The sequence below is a fragment of the Trichomycterus rosablanca genome, chromosome 19 (assembly GCF_030014385.1).
Source record: "Trichomycterus rosablanca isolate fTriRos1 chromosome 19, fTriRos1.hap1, whole genome shotgun sequence".
Taxonomy (NCBI): Eukaryota; Metazoa; Chordata; class Actinopteri; order Siluriformes; family Trichomycteridae; genus Trichomycterus; species Trichomycterus rosablanca.
Genome location: NC_086006.1, coordinates 21,782,667 through 21,807,313, shown reverse-complemented (window position 1 = coordinate 21,807,313; position 24,647 = coordinate 21,782,667). Strand labels below are relative to the sequence as shown.

General features: G+C 37.1%; 1 protein-coding gene across 1 annotated transcript; it reads left to right on the top strand.

The window, feature by feature from the left end:
* The first annotated feature begins 502 nt into the window (after positions 1 to 502).
* ada (adenosine deaminase) lies at positions 503 to 23,642 on the top strand. The gene is made up of 11 exons (XM_063015518.1): positions 503 to 567; positions 9,502 to 9,563; positions 9,872 to 9,994; positions 10,728 to 10,871; positions 11,323 to 11,438; positions 13,306 to 13,430; positions 16,279 to 16,350; positions 17,212 to 17,313; positions 18,640 to 18,707; positions 22,598 to 22,727; positions 22,904 to 23,642. Exons 1-11 carry the CDS (start codon positions 517 to 519, stop codon positions 23,006 to 23,008), a joined length of 1,098 nt encoding a protein of 365 aa, XP_062871588.1. The 5' UTR covers positions 503 to 516; the 3' UTR covers positions 23,009 to 23,642.
* The last annotated feature ends 1,005 nt before the right edge of the window (positions 23,643 to 24,647 follow it).

Sequence of the window (24,647 nt, the reverse complement as noted above, 5' to 3'; positions counted from 1 at the left end):
CACAGCTATAATTTGGGGGCTCCACACAGCTCTTATCATTTTGGGGAACTGTTTTAACCTCGCTTTCAGCTCCTGTCTGTTGGACAGATGCACCCCATGTTAACAAAAGACGAATGAAGCTCTTTTTGTTTCTGACATTAATAATTCAGAAGACGCAGATGATGGTTTCTCCTGTGCGGCCACAACGATGCGTTTACTTATAGCGTTGTTGTTTCAAAGTTTAAAACCTCTCCTTTCTAGCTGGTTTTGTACAAGTTTAGTGCTTAAAATAGACCCCATTTCAGTGGTAACCCGCTGAAATGTTGAAGTTAAGGACGGTGCTGTTTATTAGACAGCATGGCTCTGCGTGCTACACTGCTAATCAGGAGGTGAAGGCGTGTTTCCTCCTCACTGACAGACACGAGCTTAGCCTGTAATCACACAGGCTGAACTTTACTGTTCGCTGTGAGCTGGAGTGACTCAAACTTGTACATTTCGGTGTGTCTTCACAGGACGTCGACCGGTAGATTAAGAAGCATGGCTGAACTCTGCGTTAACGACGAGAAACCCACGTTTGATAAACCCAAGGTAAAGTCTTTTGTTTGTCTTATGTCAGGGTGGAGCTGTATTTGTGGGGTCTTGTTGATAGGCTACTTTGTCGCGAAGTGTGGAGCTTATTGGCGCTGAAATAACTAGACGAGCTAGCGTTCAACTAGGTGTTCATAAAAAAAGAACCATACTAACCAAATATCTAAAAAATAAATACATATATACACATACAAAAATTAAATAGAAGAAAAAAATCTGTCCCAGACCAGTCGCTTCCTTTAATGAGGCATATTAATATACTTTTATTAGTGTAGGACAGTATTCTATACTACATAGTGCTCCACTATATGACATAGTGCACCGTTATGATATATTAAGTACAATTTTAATATAAACTGCATACTGGATCAAAATAATGTCTACCACACCACACTTCTACTATTCTGCTCTATTATATTATATTGCACCGCATAATGCACCAGTATACACTCTATGCCACGCCAGCACATTACACTACATACTGCACCAGTACATTGTAATCATTGTAATACATACTACAACAATTAGTATCCAGATTTAGTTATTCAGTTTTCAAATAATTAAAAGTTATAATATGGTGGTAAACAAGGGGGGGGGGGACACTCATATGACCAAAGCTTTGTGGACACCTCTCCTAATTATAGTTTTATTTGTTTTAGCACACCCATTACTGACAGGTCAATCCCTTGTCAGCATTACTGTACCATGATTCATAACCTATATGGTTTGATGAATTTGGTGTAAAGTCTACACAAGTTCTAACCTCAATCTCGAAAAAACACCTTCTTAATCAGTTGGAAAGTCGATTGTGAGCCAGGCTTTCTTGTCCAACATACCAAAACACATTTATCAAAGTGAACAATGCAGATGTCTATCGATTAAGAAACCCCTTGTGCTGAACTGATCTTAGTGGTTATGCCGTACAGCATGATGCTGGAAAACCAAGAGCAATGAAAAGAACAAACCCAGAAATATGTTCTAATTTCACTGAATTTGACCCTTCCTTAAAGTGTGGTGATGGCCTGTCATGGACTTTAAACCAAATATATTTAAGATTCAGAGGGCAAAGATGCTGTGAGCTGATACAATGGTTCAGCTGATAGAGGCGAGCTTCATGATCTTTGTAACTCTGCCCTCCAGCATATTCCATTAATGTATGTCAGTAAGGGAAAATCAGATGCCAGATTTTTAGGTAGAATCCCTGTTAAAATGTATTATAATTTATGTCTGATATACAGTTAAAGTTAAAATTTCATACACTTGTAAGGGACATGTTACATATCTTGATTTTTCAAACAATTTTTCCTACAATTCTAGGTTCCAACTAATAATTCTTTGTCCATGTAATCATTAACACATTTTTGGTGCTTGTTTTAAAACTGGGACTTTTTTCTTGCACTGAATCCTTCAAATTTATGGTGATCTAAAGCTACCTTACCAGTTATCAGTGTTTAAACAGCTTCTGTTTTATAGCAGACATATTTTGGCAATTCGTGAATTACATTTGACTATTTAAACTAATTTCCTCCTAGCATGTGGGAGTTGGGTTTTCTTCCTGATGTGGCGATGAGGCCACAGTTTTATCGTACTTTGTGCTTACAGATAATTGTGCAGATAACCCTGGAACCTAAAGTTGCTTTGAAAATGCATTCAAAACCTATGTGACATTACTCCCATATCTGTGATATGCTCTTCAAGATCTATACAGAGCTTCTTGACTTTCTCATTGTAATGCTTGTGACTCACTAATGGGTTGTCAAACCTGTCCCAATTGTATGGGCAAAGAGAAGTCTTCTGCTGCATTATCATAAACAAGTAATTAGAAGGCTATGTCACAAGTTAACTTAACTGATCACACTATCAAACGAGTATCTCAGATAGCAGTACTGTGATCAGTACAGAAGCAAAACATCAAGAGCCATGATATAAGTTGAGAAATGCATTGTCGTGTTTTGGATTAAACAATCCAGTGACTTTCATATGAGATTGTCAGTTATAGATAATAAGACACACAGATTAGTTAAGCATTGCTCATCCCAGCACAATCACAGTAAACAATATGCTGTAAGACAGTTACATACTAATATGAAATCAATGTTTACGCAAATATATAATTTTTTTTATTGTTTAAAAATTCAGTACATGAGGGTTTGCTTACCAGCATTTCACACCTGGTCCAAATGACCTTTTTAAACTAAAAAAAACCCCAGCACATGTTGTATTCATATGTTTATTTTGGGTTTCTTAAATTCTGTTTGGTAAAAACAAAACAAACATTAAGCATATGTGACCTATCTGTGTCTATATAAACAGAACAATAATGCACCTTTTACACCAAGTACATAAAATGCCAAAGTAAATCTTCCTTGACTGTGGACAGTCTGTGGACAGTGTCAGACCTGTCCACCAGCTTTTAATTAAATAAAGACTTGTTTATTAGTAGTTCCTGGATTATACCCTTTGGACGTCTTATCTCTAAAGATGACAGTTTGGATTTTCTTTCCGACCTTGGCAAAATACTACTTTTCCTTTTGGTTTAAATCCATGCAGGCAAACTAGCTATCAAGACACCTGCAAAAACAATGAAATCCCAGGTTTGCAATGCCAGGTTACTGTTTGTTCCAAACAGTGAGACTGGCTAGAGTAAAGCAACCAATTTGACTTTGGGCTATTTGTATGCAGTATTTAAAAAAATAGACAATATTTGGGGATGAATTTAAATGCATCTGGTATGTAGCTCTTATCCCATGCTAAGCCTCAGACTTCTGACATCTGGATCATTTATTCATCTCAGCTCAATAATAGTTAAGGTTGTTGGTGTTAAGTGGGCATTTGGCATGAGCGAACATTTGCTCACTTAATTTTTTTTTTTTTCTAAATGTTAAATTCAGCAAAGACATTTTAATTGTGTGTGACAATGTTCATTAAAATTTTAAAAAAGTTTGTTGTCAGTAGAGAATGTTAATTTATTTTCACTTTAAAACATTTGCTAAAAAACGTGGAATTTACCATGCAATTTAAGACTATATTGTATTCAGATTAAATGGTTGACAACAAGAGACCACAAGTAACTAGAATACAGTTTTACTGAACACTTTTATATGAAACAGATTATAAATGCATGGGAGAGTTATTTTTAAGGTAAAACGCATTGTCCAATCATCAAACTAGCTCACATTATCAAACAAGATCAGTTATATCAATGCACTTTTTTAAATTTATGAATAAAATTATTTATTATCTGTTTGTTTCTGTTGATTATTTGTACCGTTTCACAGCTCTGCGAATTTGGCGTGAGTGCAGATGTAGGTGATGCCCAATGCATTTTGCATGATTAGGTACACCTTTAGTAAATTTACCCTCTCATCTTGGTACATCTTGTTCTGAACCAAATATGTATGATCACACTAAGTTATTGTAACAGCATGAGTAGATATATCATGAGTTTCTCAGCACAGGTTATTGATCTGAAAATGAATAGACAATGGATGAGTGTGGGCTCACATTTGATGATCTCAGCAGAACAGTGTCTTCTTCTCAACCTTGCATTGTGTTTACTCACTCATGCACACCCACATGTAAACACCTTAGAAGACATACAATGAATTGTAATGCTTTTCAAACAACACACCTCTGGTTTTAATTCTGAGATATGCCGTCTGAACAACGTATCCCATAGCATTACACAGAATTTAACCATTATTTTATTCATACCCAGCCTGCTGAGCATTAGTCACCCTGAGAGTCCTGAGGTTTCAATTATCATCTAAACTACTTTTAGTTTTTAGATTTTACAATAAAGTTGCATGCAAAAGGGTAAGGAACCTGGCTAAATTACATATTTTGTGGAAAAAAGACTTAAACACAGTCTCTGCCGCAAGCTGTTTCAAATAAATAATATGTTTATAATGCAAATGTTAATGCACAGTTAAAGAACAAGTAAAAAAAAAAAAAAAGTGAATATGGCATCTGCAGAAGGTTGGACACCCTTTAAATTGTAAAGTTTAAAAAAATAAAAAAAATTTGATTATAAATGTACCTTTTTAAACCTTCTGCTAACACTCAACAAACACTGACTCTTGTAAGCAGCTGACAGAGCCGACAAGCTCTAAAAATTAAGCTACAAATTGAAATAGAAATTGAAATAGTATTTAAAATAGTTCAAATAGATTGCTTCAGAAGTTTTGTGTACTTCATTTTACTTGAAAAATCCATAAATTATGTAACTTGGTGTCTCAGAGTGTTGCAGCTACTGTAGCTACATTTTGGGATGGATATTTTAAAGAACTTCAGAGATTTAAAAACTGTGGTAGCTCGTTGGGCATCTCAGTTTTCTATACAACTTTTTCAAACACGTGTTGGCAACTGGTGTGAGTGCAAGATCTGAACTCAAAAATGTTCATATGCTTTTGACCCTAAAGTGTATTTTTACTAATTCACAGCTCAACCAGCTGTCTTTATGTGTAATGTTAACAGAACATGGTTATGTTTACAGTAGATTAAACTGTATCGATGTACTCAGACCGGTCTGATCTCTCATTTGATCAGACTGGCCAGACAGCTTTTTGCAGATGTTCCTGGAATTTTTGGTAAGGCTCATGCTGACCATGACTACCAGACAGTCACGTCAGGACAAAGTGCTGCATTAATCTGCTGGTTTTTTTTTTTTTTTTAATTTACCACATGAAAAATCAGTTTCAGTTTGAAATGACACAGATGTACACTGAGTGCAATGCAAAAACAATCCGTGGATGGGGACCAGTTCACTGCAGTGCATCACACACCCATTTACCTTATTACTTCCACCAGAGTTCCAAACAGAACACAGGGCTCTAGACTAACTTTTTGCACTGGTTGCACTGGTACGCCTAACTTTTTTTCTTAGGTGCACCAGCACAAAAGTTAGGTGCACCCTAATTTTCAACTGCATCGCATTTAACACCTTAGTTTTACAGGTTCACTTGTTTTTTCGCTGTCCATATAGGCAATATTGACTTGTAAATGATTAAATAACAGTCTGGTCAACATGGCCTCGTCTGTTGATGTTTGTTGCTGTCTGCCGCTGAAAGGCAGTGGGGAGAGGGGACCCATGGGCAGTGCATTTACTGCGGCATGTAATGTGTTTTATAGATGCATTGTGCTTTTCATCCTTTCAATTCAAAATGTATTAGAACCAGTCACAAATACAATTTTGACGGCCATGGTTTTCCCATGCTCTTTACAGTTAATTATAGTATTATAATCTCATTATAGTACACTATTATAAAAATTATATAAATTTTTTTTGTGTGTATGGGGCTCTAGTGTTAAGAGTGTAATCTTAAATAAAGTGCATTATATTATCGGCTTTACTGGATCTTTTACACAGATTCCCAAAATCGATTGCGGTGCACTCATTGTGTATTTTGATTACATGTATTCTAACACTTCACTGTCTTTTAGTTATTTTTATATTTTACTTAACGAAAATATTATTGTGTTTTTACTTTCGCTATCGTCGCACTTAACCGCTAGCATTAGCCTATTGCTACTAGAGGGTCGGCTCACCACTGTTACGGGTCTCTTGCTGTGTGGTGATGAATGTGTGGGAATAAAAGCAAACGACAAGGTAGACTTCACTGTAACGGTTTAGTCAGGACTTCAGTAAGCGTTACAACACTTTAAACTGCCTAGCTCCAGAAACCGAACTTTTATACTTTGGCCGTCCGGCGAGTCTCATATACAAAACTAAACTAACTGAACGTCCGGTGCTGCATTCTGATTGGTTGAGCTGAATGTCGCTCACATATCACCGATACAATATTGTCCCGCTCTTCACTGTCTCTGATTGGTTTAGACCATGATATGGGCCTGATCAGAGCCGTAGATAGAGAGAGTTGCGACACTCCTTGATCTCGCCGCTACGCGGTCACGTGGTTCATGTAACCCTCAATAGTTCCAAACAAACCCGGCGCTGTCATGTTCTCAAATGGGACAGGCAGCAGTAAATGAAATATTAAACGGCAAATAATAAACATTTGTACAATTTCTGGGTATTTTCAACTGCGTTTACATTTACTGCATCTGCTTTAATGTCAATTTGGTATATAAAGTGGAAGATTGATGTTTATAATGACTTGTTAATAGGTCGTTCTTGTTAACACACAGTACATTATATTAGCATACATTACATAATGCGATATCCTTAAGTAGTAGAGACAATATACAGTATAGACATTAAAGTTTTTTATGTTTTGATTTTTGCATAAACTAATCTCCCTTCACTTTCCTGAGGATTCATAATAATAATCATTTTTGCTAAACACTAAGTCATGTGCTGGATTCATAAGGTTTACCTGCACTGAATGAACAGATTGATAAACACATTACCGTACCAAAAACATTATAGTGCAGGTACATGAAAAAGCATTCATTCATCTCTTATTTCATGAGTGATTAATAATTGATTCCTACATGTAATACATTAATGAATTCATTATGAATATGCACTAGTTCATTTTGTCTAATGTAAGTGGTGGACAAGGTAGACAAACCATGTAGTTGAGTTAAAGTAGAGATATCCAAGGTAACATATTACTCCAGTAAAAGTAGTAGTAAAAGTAAAAATACTCTTTACCTCCACTAAAGTACTAAACTAAATTTACCTTCAAATGTACTTAAGTATGAAAGTAAAAGTATAATGATTTATTGTGGTTCTAATGTTTTATGATCATTTCTGTAACAAGAATCTTGATTAATCAACTCATTTTAGGTGAAAAGACTCGTGTGTCATTAATTAAGCTTAACTGACTAAGCTAAATTGGGTTATACCTATTAATTAAGATAAACATGTAACATTTAGTGCTGAGCAAATGCTAAACAATAACAGTATTAAGTATATTAATGACATTAAATTCATAATTTTTTTAAAACAAAGCAACATACAGCTAAAAATGTTTGATAAGTAGTGGAAATGAATGGGGCTCTATGGGTTGTTTGGAACTATACAGAGCTCCACAACCCGGAAGCTGGGCAGAAAAAATGTCCCGCCCCCTTTCCAACGGTTCCCTATGGGAGTGTCGCCACTCTGTTCTCTCTACCGCTCTGGGCCTGATGTGTGTCTGTTGTTGAACCACGGGAAGACTTTCAGAGTAGCGGAGACTTTTTTCCCCTTGAACTGCTGGTCGCACCGGTGCGACCTGAGATTTTTTTTAGTCGCACCATTGAGAAATTAGGTCGCATGTGCGACCAAATTGGTCGCACTCTAGAGCCCTGGAACAAATAATGTGCAATCGCACTGGAGGTATGCATCAATCTCATATGTCATGGCAACATGCACTGAATGGCTGAAATATATTCTGCTGTTGTTGGCCTGACATAAACAACACGTGCTGTACCCTCAAGAAGGTCTCTATGTAGGCTATAATTTAACCAGAAAGAAAGAGGAACAAAAGATGAAAGCAGGGATCTAATGCAAGTCATTAAAATCTTCAAAACTTAAGGATACTTGCAGACACATTGTCAAGGCTTATTACTGCTAAGTTGATTCTGTGGGTCCCAGTGCTAGCAGCAGGGACAAGATTTAATATATTCATCAATCAGCACAAGTAAGCAAGCTCAGTAAAGACCATGTGAATCAGCATAGCAGTGTTGACTGACCTCTTAGCACCTCTAGCCATTTCAGTACCCACACTGCATAATAACGGCACTCAGCAGTGTGGTTGGTATAGCTGCATAAAAAAAGCACAGCAGGATTTGTTTCACTGGAGTATATTGTAGTAACTTACAATAAATTGAACTTGTTTACACAGCAAGCAAAAAAGAATATTAACTACATATTGACTATAATATATATGGAATATATCTATAATTTCTCATGGGTTTAAAGGCTACTGTGCAAGAAAAAAACCTGTTTCAAAATCAGCTCCTTAAAACTGACTAGTTTAATCAAGGACAAAGTAAAAAGCAGAGGCTTCTTTCTTGTACGGCTTCCTCTAAGCCTGTGCCAATGTAAAGCTTGCCTGACTGCGGGCAGTGCAATCTGTGTTCTAGAAGCGTTTTACTCATGGCAGACCTTCTTTTTTGGTGGTTCTTAAACTACTGGCTGACTGGACAAATTTTATCTTAGTATAAGAGGGTGGTTTCCAAACCTTTTCTGCAGGGCCCCCCTTTTGTAGATAAGAATATTTTTGAGCCCCCTGCCCCACCGCTAACACACACGTACACTTCTTTTGCTTCCAAACTTCACAGGAATTTTTTTTAAACATTGTAATCCATATAAAACTGCAACTTCTTATTGAAAATATTGTCATATAACAAAACCACATTTACAGTGAAATTATTACAAGTGACATTCATTGTGTATCTTATATTTTTTATTGTGTAACAGCATTTATTGCTTTCAACATATTTGCCTCTCTGCAAAATTGGCAGACTTAACAAAGTCTCTCTGAGAGATTAAAAAGAAAAACCCAAAACCTAAACATTTGCTTTGCATAAATTCCATCTTGTGCTAGATGTGCTCAAACATGCTTCATTTGTTTGCCACTGTGCCCCCACCCTGGGAACCACTGGCAAAAAAGTCTATCATAGGCAATCATATCAGTCACTTAAAATGAAAGAGATAATGCCACAAATTTGAGTAATACTAAACATTTTTTTATATCACCAAATTAATCATTTAGTAGCATGGAGGATCTGACAGGGTTCTGTATTAAAATGCTTTTAGATGTCTTGCTTTGTATTCTCAAAGCTCACCAAACATTATATGAGAAGTGTTTTATGTTGGCAATAGGAGGTTGCATAATGTACTAAATGCAGGTTATATATTAGTGGTTGAAAAACTGTATAGCTGTATCAAGACTGCTGATAATTCTGAAGCTGATTTTGCAATGTTTTGGAACACGGATGCTACATGGGTAATACCAGTATTGTTTCTTGTTTCTTGGCCCACAGATAGAGCTTCATGTACATCTTGATGGTGCCATCCGGGTTGATACAGTAATGGATGTAGCCAAGTAAGAGAAATAAAAAATTTTTATGGTTTACTAGAATGTATAAGAGGTGCATAAAAGATGTATGTAAGATGCATATAAAGCTTTTGACTTCAAACTAATTGGATAACTAGCCAAACAGGGCTTGTGTCAATACATATGATTGCCAATCGTCTGTATACACCTGATCATGAGCTTGTTAAACAACCCCCTTTGATCCTGTCTTGTTTTTAAATGAATACGATTAAAAGGATTTGCATATTCTATTTCTTCCAATTTGATTTTTTCAAATTGATTGGGATAGTAATGATTTTACCTTTGTTGTGTTTTAGGAGGAGAGGTATTGCCCTGCCTGTAGACACAGTTGAAGGAATGCACTCCCTGTGCACAGTGAGTTGCCCAGGAACACTCACTGAGTTCCTGACAAAGTTTGGCCTGTACATGCACGTCATTGCGTAAGTATAACTTCTATGGAAGTCGCTCTGGATAAGAGCGTCTGCTAAATGCAGAAAATGTAAATGTATAACTACTGAATGATGATTTCTTTGCTAACTGCTTCTGTTAGTGGTTGCCACAGAAGGTCATTTGTCACAGTGATTTGCCACAGTTTGTACACCGGATGCCCTGTCTGATGCATACAAGCTTGGGTAAATAGGATGCACTGATGTAAGTCCTCTCAATGGCCTGCTGCATGTAATGCCATGCGCCTTCTGCTGGATTTGAACCCCCTGAACTCCGACACTGCTATTACCAGCAGCTTGGCTGTTACCATTATGCTACATTTAGCTTTTGTAAAAAGGATAAAAAAAGATGTAGTTAATTAGCTTAGTCTTACATTAAAGACATAAAAGAATATGAAAAACTAGAAGTCAGCTAATCTGACTTCTGAGTAAGTGTGCCAATTTCTGCCCATTTTGTCAAAAGAGAAAAGGTCAGACACTAATGATGGACCAAAAAGCCTGGTTTTCCGTTACTGTTTCAGGTCATTCACAGCATGCTGGAACAGAAAACAAACCTACCCAAAACTGTTCCCACAAAGCTTGAAGCATACAGTTTATCACATATATTTGGGTTTTAAACAATTGCTAGTAATTGATGTGGCAAACCCTGGAACTCAATGATTAGTAGTGTCCACATCATTGTTTTAATGTACATTCATTCTTTGTCATATTTATTTTTTAACTGCAGAGGTGACCGAGAGGCCATTAAAAGAATTGCCTATGAGTTTGTGGAGACCAAAGCCAAAGAAGGAGTGATTTATGTGGAAGCGAGGTACAGCCCTCACTTTTTAGCCAACTGCAATGTGGAGCCGATCCCTTGGGACCAGACGAAGTAAGGCTTTGTTTCTTTCTTACAAATATCTAACAGATGTTTATTTGGAGCAAACAGATTAAACTGTATTGATAGTGCTGGGCAAAATGAAAATGTAGTACAATATAATAAAAATACTCAAGGAAAACAATTTTGTAGAAGTCCTATCAGCTGTGTGTTCATAAGAGCATAGATACAACATAGATACATAGATACTAACATATGTATTCATCTATTAAATACGCAGTTTTACAGCACCCTAATGGATATAAATACTTAATTTTTCTTATTGTGAATACATATTCTGTATGCATATAATAAAACAAATGCCCAACCCTGTAAAATGACATTATTATTATAGCAATATAACATTAAGTGTAAACTGCAGATGTATTGATTGTGAGCATGTCTAAGCTAGGCTGTATTTTGATCCCTGTCCCATGGCTGTCTCTCTCCCTTATGATCCTGCCAGAGGTGATCTGACACCAGACGAAGTGGTGAATCTCGTGAACCAGGGCCTGAAAGAGGGCGAGAAGGCCTTCAAGGTCAAAGCCAGGTCCATTTTGTGCTGCATGCGGCACATGCCAAGTAATGTATCCCACTCTCACTCCTTTGCTCTCTCTCTTGCCCCTTATATACATGCCATGTCCTGATCTGGGTGAGAGGGAAGGGAAGCCACTTGCTTTCAGCCTTTAAGCACTATTAATCCACTTCTTGCTGGCTGTATTTTTGTCTTTGTATCTGCATGTAGGAAATTGGCACACATTCAGCACTTGTTTTGTCTTTCAGATTATTTATGTAGGTGATATCTGTAGTGTGGTTAATGTTAAATGGGGTATTTTGGAAAGGGATCATATGAACTTGGTGCTCAGTGTACGCACAATTCCCCCCCCCTATAAATCTTGATGACAGTGTGTTTTTTTTTTCTGTCACCAAATGATTGAAGCACATACTCCTTTGTACAGAACTTACAAACCACTGTTCCATCTACATATGTACATTTTTTTTTTTTTTTTTCTATTTTATCTATGCATTTTCTCCCAATTTTTCATAGTCAGTTTGTCTTTAGCTGCTGGGGGATCCCTGATTTGCTGCTCACGCCTCCTCTGACCCGCGCGCAGCCCTTAGCGAAACCCTTTTTCACTTATACACTCTGCACAGGCACCTCTCTATCTGCCAATCAGGGTCCTGATCATCCAGTCATCCGTAGGATAAATCGTAGGAGTCAAAGGCAATAGATCATGTGACTAAAGCTCTTGAACCTTTCTGTAGGATTTTATGCAATGTACTCCCAAATTATGACTGAACGATAGAATGATTGTACAGACGCTCCTATTAAAGTGGCCAGTAAATGTATAAGGGAAAGGACAAAATACAACCATGGCATTTTAAGAAGTTTAATGTGCATGCATGTTTGTGGCATGGCTTTGGGGGAAGCAGAAGAGCTTACTAAATGTGTTCTGTGGTTTTAAAAGTTTTTTTAACTGTGTGTATGTGGTTTCTGCTAAAAAAAAAAAAGCTAGTTAGTTTGTCATGTGAATTTTAAACAAAAATCTATCATCATCAGTTTGTCATAGTTACAGTAGTGGTATTGACATTTTTGTGGTTTGCATATTTCACTTGTGACTGCAATTTAAAAAGAATTTTGGATGTTACCTTCTGAATCAGCATTCATGTGGTGGCTGAAGCAGACAAAAGAAAAGACTTCCAATGTTTTCACATACCAACTTAATTGTATTTTGTAAATGTAAACAAATGTACAGTAGAATATGATGTCTGCATAGCGTGTTTACCACATCATTACATGACCTTTTTTATTAATTAATCTTTTTAATCTTTTGGGAACTGAGGACACTAATTGTTGCAGTTTTGCTTGTAGAATTTTTGCCCATTCCTGCTTGATACGAGACTTCAGCTGCTTAACAGTCTGTGGTCATTGTTGTATGAGTCTCATGAGATCTACCCTACATTTTGAACAGGAGACAGATCTAGACTGCAGGCAGGCCATTCAAGCACAATTACTCTGTGTCTACAAAACCACACTGTTGAAGTGCATTTAGAATGAGTCATGCAATTGTTTTGTTGACATAAACATGGACTTCCCATGAAAAGTTGTCACTCTGGTGGCACCTTGATGATACCTTAATGGAGGAGAAATACTTGGGATATAGCATGTTTTCTGTATGTGTCTTCCATTACTGGCTGATGAAAAGAAAGGCATGATGATTTTACACTTCTTCGAATGGGTGCTAGTCTTTGACAAGCATGAATATTGTGCAGTGCAATAAAGGAAATTAAGCATGTCAAAATAATGAAAAATTATGAATAAAAACAAATTTTAATTAAATAATAATTTTTTACTAAGAGAAGCTTGATCTAATTATAACAATAAATAGGCAAAGTAGGTGGCGAGTCACAGCTCTTACTTTTATAAATCTGTGAGTTTTCTGTGCAGACTGGTCCATGGAAGTGGTAGAGCTGTGTAAGAAGTATCGGAATGATGGTGTGGTGGCTATCGATCTAGCAGGAGACGAGTCTCTGAACTGCACCGCATACCCTGGGCACTTAAAAGCATATGAGGTACAAATGTCCCCTTTTGCTACTGTTCACCATAAAAACGATATTGTCATGACGGCTTTTGTAGTTAGTATGGTTAGGACAGCTTTAAAAATACACTATATAAAAAGTATGTGGACACTCCCTTGCTAACTATTTGGTTCAGGTATTTCAACCCATTGTTAGCAGATCTATAAAATCACTTATATAACATAGATCATAAGCTTTAAACTATATGGCAGCAATTAGCAATTTTAATTTTGCCCCCTGTACACAAAACCAGGTCCATAAAAAACATGTTTTGAAGCATTTGGTGTAAACATTCTCCAGTGCCCTGACCTCACAAATGCTCTTGACATGTGCACAAATTTCTAAAATGTTGTAAAAACCATGCCAGAAAAGTGGAAGTTGACATGGACCCAAAAGAGTTTGAGTCAGAAGATACTGCATATTAATGCCCATGGACTTGAAATTGGATGTACAAGCTCATGGGTGTCCACATATTTTTGGCCATATTATGACAATAACTGGAAACATAACACTGTTGTATTACCTAATTGTAATTGTATGAACACATATAACAGCAATATATGACATTCTTAAGTCAGCAGTATGGCGTTGTATTACCAACATATGCAGTGTGTGCTTTTACAGCTGCAGAACAATATTTTTGAAAATTCATTGACTTGAAATTATGTAATAAATGAGGACTTTTTGCCTCTAACCGATGAAAGATACTCATTAATCTTTATTATGTCTGTTGTGAAATGTCCATAAAAGACATTACTGCATTCCTTATCACTTGTTGATCTATTGAGGGTTCAGACTAAAACTGCAAGTTGTGCTCACGTGAGAAATATTCCAAGCATATACACTATGGGGCAAAAGTATTGGGACACACCTTCAAATTTTTTTTAATTCATATGTTTCAGCCATAACAATTGTTAACAGGTGAACATTGTATGCTACCAACTTTGCAGAAACAGTTATGACTAAAAGCTTGGTTTAAAGAAGCTCCAGTGGCTTCTTGCCTCAGTCCCACTAAAAAAAGCTTTGGAATCCACCAGAGCATCAGTTGAGGCTTTGTTGACCAGCATGGGCACAGATTTCGACAGACATACTTCAAAGAGAGTGACTGTTGTTATATCTGAAAAGATCACATAGAGGACACTCTATTTTAACACTATTTGTTTTGAAAATGGAATGTCCAACAAACTTGTTGCCAGGTGTTCAAATTCTTTTGGCCATATAGTGTAAATTATATGACCAAAAGTACAACATATTGTGAACACCTGACACTTGAATGTGTTGGACATCCCATTTCAAAACCATGACCATTAGTTTGAAGTTACCCACTCTTCTGGGAATGTTTTTACCAAGACTTTTAGGGTTTGTTTGTGGGAATTTGTGGCCATTTAGTCTAAACAGCATATTTGAGGTCAGTCACTATTTATGTTAAAAGAGAACCCTGGCACACAATTAGGGCTCCATTCTATCCCAAAGATGTTCAGTGGGGTTAAAGTTTCTCCACACCAACTTGGCCAAACCATGTTTTTTTTGGACCTTGCTTTGTGCACAGGGGTGCAGTCATACTGGAACAGGAATGGGCCTTCTCCAAACTGTTACATCACATCTATGCTTTTGAACATGAACATAACTATGGATGTGGTTCTTTTGAGACTATAACAGCCACTGCTTTACTTTCAAAAAAATTTTGCAGCATGACATCAGGGATTTATTTCCATCTGGTGACAAAACCAATAGTAGGGTTAGACACTAATGTTATAAAGTAACATGTTTTTATTGGTCACATTCTAGTTTTTTAGGTTGGAGCTTTGTGCAATGCTTAGTAATGTCTGAGCCAGAAATGCTCTTGACTGAATGGGCACAAATGGGCTGCAAAGTATTTACATTTTACATTTACATTTATGGTGTTTAACATATGCTTTTATCCAAAGTGACTTACAATTCAAGCAGCTCTCTCAGCTTGAATTGTGCCTTGGTCAGGGGCCCAGAAGTGTCACCTTGGTGGTGGTAGGGCATGAACCGACAACTTTCTGATTATTAGTTGAGTACCTTAATGGCAGAACTACCACTGCCCTAGGAAGAAAGCAACTCCATATTATTGCTTATTGTTTTACAATGGAATGTGCAGCAAGGTCATGGTCGAATGTCCACATACTTGGCCTTAAACCAAGTCTTCAACCTGATGTTTAAGCTTGAAGTATGTAGATGTACCCATAGCATGACCTGCAATTTGTTACAATTCAAATCTGAATCAGGAGGAAAATATACTTTAAAAACATGGGGTAATAAGGGTGGGCTCTGAGACCCACATCTGGTTTTATTTAGTTTTTGGTATGCTCTTTCAGAAAGTGATGGCGTCATAGGAACATCTGCTAATGCCAATAGTGAAATTTAAAAAAACAACAGTGTTTTGGGATTACATCTAAGAACAGAGCATAACCATGTCCAAACTGTTGGTAATAAATTACATGCAGACATAAGAACAGAAACCAGATGCTTAATTCATCTGTTTATTAATTTCTTTAAAGCTGCAGTATGCACATTTTACTTTTTAAAATTAAAAAGTTACTATTAACATTAAATTAATTTAAAACAGCCAAAGTCAGATTTAGACATAGACGAAGGCAGGGTACCCAAATGGACTGTACTTTTAGGTAAAGTCAAGAGTTTACTTGTAAGGGACATGTATTTCATGTATGTTATTTTGAATTTTGGAGAAATATGCTGGTTTAACAATATACATACATCAACTTGTTTGATTTGTTTATGGAGAATTGTCTGTAATGTAAAGTTTTACCTTGTGTGTGTGTGTGAGCGTGTGGGTAATGGATTGTGTTTTTGACAGGAAGCAGTCAGAAGTGGCATCCACAGAACAGTGCATGCTGGAGAGGTGGGCGCTCCATCTGTGGTGAGAGAGGTAAAGCCTTTTTTTGTTCATTAAATCCTGTGCTTAGTAAACACTAGACACAGGACACTAGATAAACACAGTACTCAGCTACTCCCACTGTGAAGACAAATGATAACATTATCTACATATCAAGCTTACACATGCTGTCAAAGCGAAAACACGCAATACTAGATATGCAGCTGTTTTTTTCATAGAACTGCTGCTGTTCTGTCAGTTTTAGTTTACAAACAGCTTAAGAACTTGGATTGTAGTGAAAAAATTACTAGAAGGCAATAAAAGCGACATAAGGGATGTTTTTTTTTTTATAGTTGTTTAATAGCTGTAGTTTTGTGAGGCTAGCCAGCATCTGGAAAAATATTTGACATCTGGAGAAAGTATTTGAAAAGTTGTCTATAAATAGTGCAGTTAATAAGTGCTAACACTCGACAGATATTCATAAACTTGTTCTATATATTGTTTTATAAAGCTAGTCCCAAACTCTCTGGCTTAAATATCAGCAGTGCTTTAGACCAGGCAGGCGCCCAGACAAACACGATTAGAGTCTCAGGGGTGATGTGTCTGAGATGTGTGGGTGGAATTTATGGACAGTAGTGTGTGACTATCCATATGTGACACTGCTCTTTGTGAGACTCCATCTCTGGCAGGTGAAAAGAGTGTTCTATGACGCTGTGCATGTTGGAGAGGGTGCGTCAAGTGGCAGAGGGAGTTATAGTTAAGGAATTTGACACGATTAGACTGGGAGGAAGTGGGGAAATGCAGTTAACAATTTAAAGAAGTGCATAGCGTGCAGTAGAGAAATTAACACAACAGATTGGTAATAGAAAGTCTTAAATGAGCTAAAGTTGGTGTTTCTTCTTGTTCGTTGCACAGGCTGTGGAGGTGCTGAAAGCAGAGCGCATTGGGCATGGCTACCGCACAGTCCAAGATGAAGCTCTGTACAAAGAATTGCTCGAGCGGAACATGCACTTTGAGGTACAACATAGACCAGATCTTTCTTGAAAAAGCAACAACTAAGTTAATAGATGGGAATGATGAATGAATAAGAAAACTTTTGTGGCATAATGGTAACTGTAATGATGCTGAGGTCATCGTTTTCATGATTTTATGTTGTTTTTCAACATGTTGATTTAAAAAAGTCGTCATTTAATCAGCTGTTTGGAATGAATGCTGCACTGATTCAGAGGTATCAGCATCAAAACAACCATTTCAGGTCCTAATTTGCTTGCTTATGTTTGAGTTGAATTTGGTCTCTCTCCTATGCCCTTGAACATTAAATGCTTATGTGCAAAATAATACTACTAATGTGAGGTTTATGACTAGTGGGTTTGATTTCAAATGATCCTGATCACGTAATATAAACACTACTTTTAAACATTAGCCAACAGCTGGTGATTTTGGAAGCTTCTCAAGTTTCACATTAGTAATCGCCAAAAGTGTGCAAAAAGCACTTATTGGAGTCTAAGTATAACACTGTGGGTCATTGTCGACAAATTATTAAGCTTTTTTAATAGAGTGGGGACTGATACCGTACATGCCAGGTTTGCAGCACACAAGTTGCAGTATTTTACTGTGTGGATGAATGCAAGCGTTGAAGCAAAATGGCTGAAGTGTGTAAAACTGTGAGATTGTGTGAGCTGATTTTTTTCCCCATGTGATCAGTCTATACCAGCAGTGTTATTTTGAGTGAGCAGAAGTAGGAATGTACAAACATAATGTTCTGTATGAGAGTCAAATAATCCAGATGTTTTTGAACATTTTGTTCTCCACTAATGTGTTGTGATGTTTAATGTTTTATCTTCACCCAAATATGTAGTTTGCAGACTAAAAACTGTCCATAAGAATGAATTGAACACACATGATCAAAACGATTCCCAGTACTGGTAATGTATGACCAGGATACAACATAACGTAGACTTTTTTTATTCATACAAATTAAAAATGACTTGATGTATAGATTTGTGTTGAGGTGGGGGTGTTTTGAATATTTGATGGGTTCTAATTATACAGAAAGCAACTCTGATGAATAATTAGGTGTTATAGAAAGTCCTCTCATTTGTTCTATGGACTTTTTCCTTTTGTTTTCCCCTAAAAGGGACAGAGTGTTCATAAAAACACTGTCGTGACATTTAATAGAGCTGATTCAGCCACTAAGAAGTATACATTTATGGTGCCATATGACTCAGTGAGATGGAGGAGGATGACTCGCTGTGGCGACCCCTGAAAAGGGAAAAGCCGGAAGAAGAAGAAGAAGAAGATGACTCAGTTGTGTATGTGTGTTGTATGTGTGTGCTGTTTCAGGCCTGTCCAGTCTCCAGTAACCTGACAGGAGCCTGTGACCCAGACTTTACTAAGCACCCACTTATCAGGTAAAGATCCAACTCACTTTCACTCATCCCCATCACAAATAACTGACTTACAAAATCAGCCATGAACAAACTACAGATCCAGCACTATTACATCAAAAACTATTTATAAGCCAGAAGCAGTTCAGTTCACATATGCTTTAGGGTTGAGAACAGGATTGGAAAGGCTATACAAACATTTTTTGTATGCTTTAGCCTCTACAACAACCAGTTTCTACTTGTGTTTTGGGTCATTGTCCTGCTGGAACACTTATTTGCGTCCAACATTGAAAAATGTTGAGGTCAGGGCTTCAAATATTCTTCAGTATTCCATTCACTTTTTGTGGGGGGTATCTCTCCAGTCCATTGGCAACGCCCCTGCTATTGCAATCCCCTTGCTGCTTACAACAACCCTGCTATTGCATTTCCCTTGGTGCTTACGACACCCCTGCTATTGCACTTCCCTTACTGCTTGCAACACCCCAATGAGAGCTGGTAGACCATCAGAAACCCCCTCCAACATGCATGTAGTCACTGGCCAGTTTCTTTCACGTTTCAGCAGTGGAGCCTCATAGGGAGCTATACTGAGCCATGCTTTGCCCCTTGTGAATCATCCAATACTCATGCAGGTGCCTTGACAGGCAGCAGAGGACACATTTTGGCAGCAGCAATGACACCCTGTTGAACTCCTTGAGACACTGCCAAGTGGGCCCGTTGGATGCCTTGTTGGATGCCCAGCTAGCATCACTGAAATTTAAACTTGAGAGCTTAAGAAATCTGCAGGTGGCCCTAGTGCGTTAGATGCCTCCATTTTTTTTTTCAATACACCTTAAAATTCCCAGACCATAATACTACCACTGTGCTTAACAGCAGGTACCATGTTGTTAGGTATACATTATAACTCAGTCTCTGTTTTTTCTGACCACAAATCACTGTGTAAACACGGCATAAATCCACTAAATAAATAAAACAAACTTTATGACCTCAGCCCTCTCCTCCAGAGGGGTTTTGATCAGATTTTAGTCAAATATTTAACATTTATAACAAAATTAATTACATTAACATTTATTAATTAGCAGAAGATTTTAACCAAGATAACTTTTAAATAGCAGAAAACAATCATAGCAGGTATTAACTTGTTTCTATGTTTCTTACATTAGGGTTTCATACCATTGATTTGCAAACCTATAAGATAAGATAATCCTTTATTAGTCCCACAAATTATTTTATAGAGTTTATAGAAGTTAATGGTTATATTGCAGTGGGTGATAAACTAAAAATAAACCAATAAATGTAATTGATTAAATAAAGCAATAATTTGATAATGGTTGTTAGCATGTTGCAGTTCATTTTAATAAGGTTTAATTGTTATCTAGTTAAATCATTCCCAGTTTTTATCTTTAGAAACTTTAAAAATCACTACAACATAACAATTCTATAATTTTATGTAACTATAGTGATTCAATAGTAGTTCCAAAGCTCTATATACAGGACTGATCGATCAAGACTAAACCACAATAAAATACAAAGTCATAGATGTTACCAGATGCAGGAGCTACTAAGTCATGCATTTATCAGCTTGGTAATTTTCCTGGCTTATGATTATTGCATATAGAAAGTCCACAGGTACAGTTCAAAAGTTCATAGCTTAGCAAAATGACAGACATCATTAGGGATGTGAACATGCTCCTCTGAGATGAATTATTAACATGTATCTGTTATAAATGCACAGAGGAGAACTCTAACTAAGCAGTAGATCAGTAGTAGAACCTCAGATAAGCTCTTACTCCCAGTTATAGTGGCATTAATAATCTATGTTTTGTTAATCATTTTGGATTATTACTGATAATGATTACTTAATGAATATACTATATACAGTGTATCTCAAAAGTGAGTACACCCCTCACATTTCTGCAGATATTTAAGTATATCTTTTCATGGGACAACACTGACAAAATGACACTTTGACGCAATGAAAAGTAGTCTGTGTGCAGCTTATATAACAGTGTAAATTTATTCCTCCCTCAAAATAACTCAATATACAGCCATTAATGTCTAAACCACCGGCAACAAAAGTGAGTACACCCCTTAGTGAAAGTTCCTGAAGTGTCAATATTTTGTGTGGCCACCATTATTTCCCAGAACTGCCTTAACTCTCCTGGGCATGGAGTTTACCAGAGCTTCACAGGTTGCCACTGGAATGCTTTTCCACTCCTCCATGACGACATCACGGAGCTGGCGGATATTCGAGACTTTGCGCTCCTCCACCTTCCGCTTGAGGATGCCCCAAAGATGTTCTATTGGGTTTAGGTCTGGAGACATGCTTGGCCAGTCCATCACCTTTACCCTCAGCCTCTTCAATAAAGCAGTGGTCGTCTTAGAGGTGTGTTTGGGGTCATTATCATGCTGGAACACTGCCCTGCGACCCAGTTTCCGGAGGGAGGGGATCATGCTCTGCTTCAGTATTTCACAGTACATATTGGAGTTCATGTGTCCCTCAATGAAATGTAACTCCCCAACACCTGCTGCACTCATGCAGCCCCAGACCATGGCATTCCCACCACCATGCTTGACTGTAGGCATGACACACTTATCTTTGTACTCCTCACCTGATGCTGCCACACATGCTTGAGACCATCTGAACCAAACAAATTAATCTTGGTCTCATCAGACCATAGGACGTGGTTCCAGTAATCCATGTCCTTTGTTGACATGTCTTCAGCAAACTGTTTGCGGGCTTTCTTGTGTAGAGACTTCAGAAGAGGCTTCCTTCTGGGGTGACAGCCATGCAGACCAATTTGATGTAGTGTGCGGCGTATGGTCTGAGCACTGACAGGCTGACCCCCCACCTTTTCAATCTCTGCAGCAATGCTGACAGCACTCCTGCGCCTATCTTTCAAAGACAGCAGTTGGATGTGACGCTGAGCACGTGCACTCAGCTTCTTTGGACGACCAACGCGAGGTCTGTTCTGAGTGGACCCTGCTCTTTTAAAACGCTGGATGATCTTGGCCACTGTGCTGCAGCTCAGTTTCAGGGTGTTGGCAATCTTCTTGTAGCCTTGGCCATCTTCATGTAGCGCAACAATTCGTCTTTTAAGATCCTCAGAGAGTTCTTTGCCATGAGGTGCCATGCTGGAACTTTCAGTGACCAGTATGAGAGAGTGTGAGAGCTGTACTACTAATTTGAACACACCTGCTCCCTATGCACACCTGAGACCTAGTAACACTAACAAATCACATGACATTTTGGAGGGAAAATGACAAGCAGTGCTCAATTTGGACATTTAGGGGTGTAGTCTCTTAGGGGTGTACTCACTTTTGTTGCCGGTGGTTTAGACATTAATGGCTGTATATTGAGTTATTTTGAGGGAAGAATAAATTTACACTGTTATATAAGCTGCACACAGACTACTTTTCATTGTGTCAAAGTGTCATTTTGTCAGTGTTGTCCCATGAAAATATATACTTAAATATCTGCAGAAATGTGAGGGGTGTACTCACTTTTGTGATACACTGTATATATATGGCTTCTAATTATTAAGTTATGTATTAACTTTAAATGTTTAACCCACACACTTTGCTATCATTTAGTATGGAAGAACTGCAGTGGTTGACACAGCGCTGATGTGTCAACTCTACTGAACACCTTCAGTTAATCTTAATAATTGGTCCATAAATTCCCACAAATACACTCCAAAATCTTGTGAAAAGTCTTCCCAGAACAGGGGGACATTAGTTTACAGTCAGGTGTCCACATATTTTTGAACACATGTTGGACATTAGTGTTTTTATCATGTAAAATGTTGATGTATAGCATGTTTTATAGTAAAGCATTGATTTCAAATGGCATCACTCTTTTCTGTAGCCTTCTAGATATTACTTACCTGTGTGTGTGTGTTTGTGTGTGTATGTAGGTTCAGGGAAGACAAGGCAAACTACTCTCTGAACACAGACGACCCAATGATTTTCAACTCAAGCCTGGAATCAGACTATAAGGTTGTGAAGAAACACATGGGCTTTACTGAGGATGAATTTATACGTCTGGTGAGGGATGCTTTTTGTTTTTAATTCTACACATCATGAGCTCAGTCATTTACATACACTTTATTAGTATTATTATTATTAGTAGTAGCAGTAGTACTAGTAGCAGCAGTAGTTGTAGTAGTAGTATTAGTTTTATTATGTGACACTTCCCCTTTTTTGTGTCATTTGTATTGCAGAACTTAAATGCAGCCAAGTCATGCTTCCTGCCTGAAAAGGAGAAGAAGGACCTACTGAATCAGCTTTATGAGGCCTATGGCATGATTAACAACACGTGCTTCTAGAAGCAGATAAGCGAAGACCAGTTCTCCATAACAGATCAAGCCTTTTCAGTACACCGCCACAGAAATAATAGACCTCCACTGAGCCTGTACTCAGATACCTGCTTCTTATTCTGAGTTTACCTTAAAATACAAGTGAACCTCATTTTTTATCAGTAGTCTTTGTAGTGAATTAAAAAAAAGGGCAGCAAAGATATGAAAACAATAATTAATATTGGCATATGTAAATTAATGAGCTTTGGATGATAGCCTTATAAAATCCATAAATGCTTCAATGCAAATCATTCTGCCTTGTGACTGCAGTGCAGTCACTGTTACACATTTAAGAATGTGCAGAACAAGTGCATCTTATGTCTTTAAAACCAAAAAAGAAAGCTGTGTGTTTAGTATTTCTTTAAAGTATCTCTAAATTAGACCTGCCCTAATTGTTACGTAATTGTCTACTTACAATTATTTGAGCTACCTGTAATCATTTAAAAAAGACCCCTGCTGATTTTCATGATATACATGATATTGCTTTTCCAAGCAGGTTAATTAGAAAATAGTTTATTATTATTATTATTGATCATACCCCTGTGAATTATTTTTAAAGGAATTGTCACCTCCAAGCTATGTGCTGTTTTTAATTTTTAAATTATTTAATACATGATTGTTTGCCAATATATTTTCTGATGTGTTTTATGATTGTTGCATTCACAATTATAATAGCATAATTCTGGTTAATGGCTCTTGGTAATAATTCATCATATTGTGGATAGTTTATTACAGCACTAAATCATGTATAATACAGTACAATGATATTAGCTATTATTTTAAAATTTTAACAGCCTTGATTATTAAAGGTGCATTTTAAATTTGTTAAATGCCAAAAACTCGCTAGAAACGTCTCTTCATCTTTACCCTCAAAAAAGAAAATCAGGATTTTGAATTTTCTGCATTTTGTATTTCTTAATTGCAGGCCTCACATATGTTGCAGCTAGACATGAGGAGGATTTCAGGATCTTAAACCTCATTTTCCCTATCATATTTTAACTACAGTATGTACTTAATGCTAGTCACTAAACATTTATGTTTCCACTATTATAAACGACTTGTTGGAATAATATGAGAACCAAGATACTTATCCTTCCTTCATATTTGCTTGGACAGCAACATCATATAAAGCTTTAGTGTTTATTACTGTTATAACCTTTAGCCCTTTGCAGTAGCCTATAGTGTTTAGCATGGTATATAGCCTAATTTTAAAGCATTGAAGTTAGTTGATTAGCTTCAAATATGAAACTTACACATTTGCAGGGACCCGATCATCCACTTATAATTTCAAATTCAGATGTTGCGAAGCTCAAACAATGACCATTGTACTAAAACATCTCACTCCCCAAATGTTTTTCTTCTTCATGAGTACTCAGGAAGTCTCTTTTAAATAAAACAAAACTGTGACTTTTACTCTGTGTCTTTTACCCATCTGTCAGAATCTGTCATCTTTGTGACGTGAACCGATTAATATGCTGTATGGCCTAAAGTATGTGAATACATATCCTTATTATTAAGTTTATTTGTCAGCCAAACCTACTCCTAAGGGAAGTAAATCATCTCCGTCATGTTCCAAAATCTAGTAAAACATTTTTCCTAAAAAGCAGTT

What these genes read in the sequence shown, in the direction of transcription:
- ada (XM_063015518.1), top strand. Translation starts at nt 517, where the DNA reads ATGGCTGAACTCTGCGTTAACGACGAGAAACCCACGTTTGATAAACCC. An exon ending in ACAGTAATGGATGTAGCCAA is followed by an intron (nt 9,564 to 9,871) that starts GTAAGAGAAATA and finishes GTTGTGTTTTAG; the next exon opens with GAGGAGAGGTATTGCCCTGC. An exon ending in ACTAAGCACCCACTTATCAG is followed by an intron (nt 18,708 to 22,597) that starts GTAAAGATCCAA and finishes GTGTGTATGTAG; the next exon opens with GTTCAGGGAAGACAAGGCAA.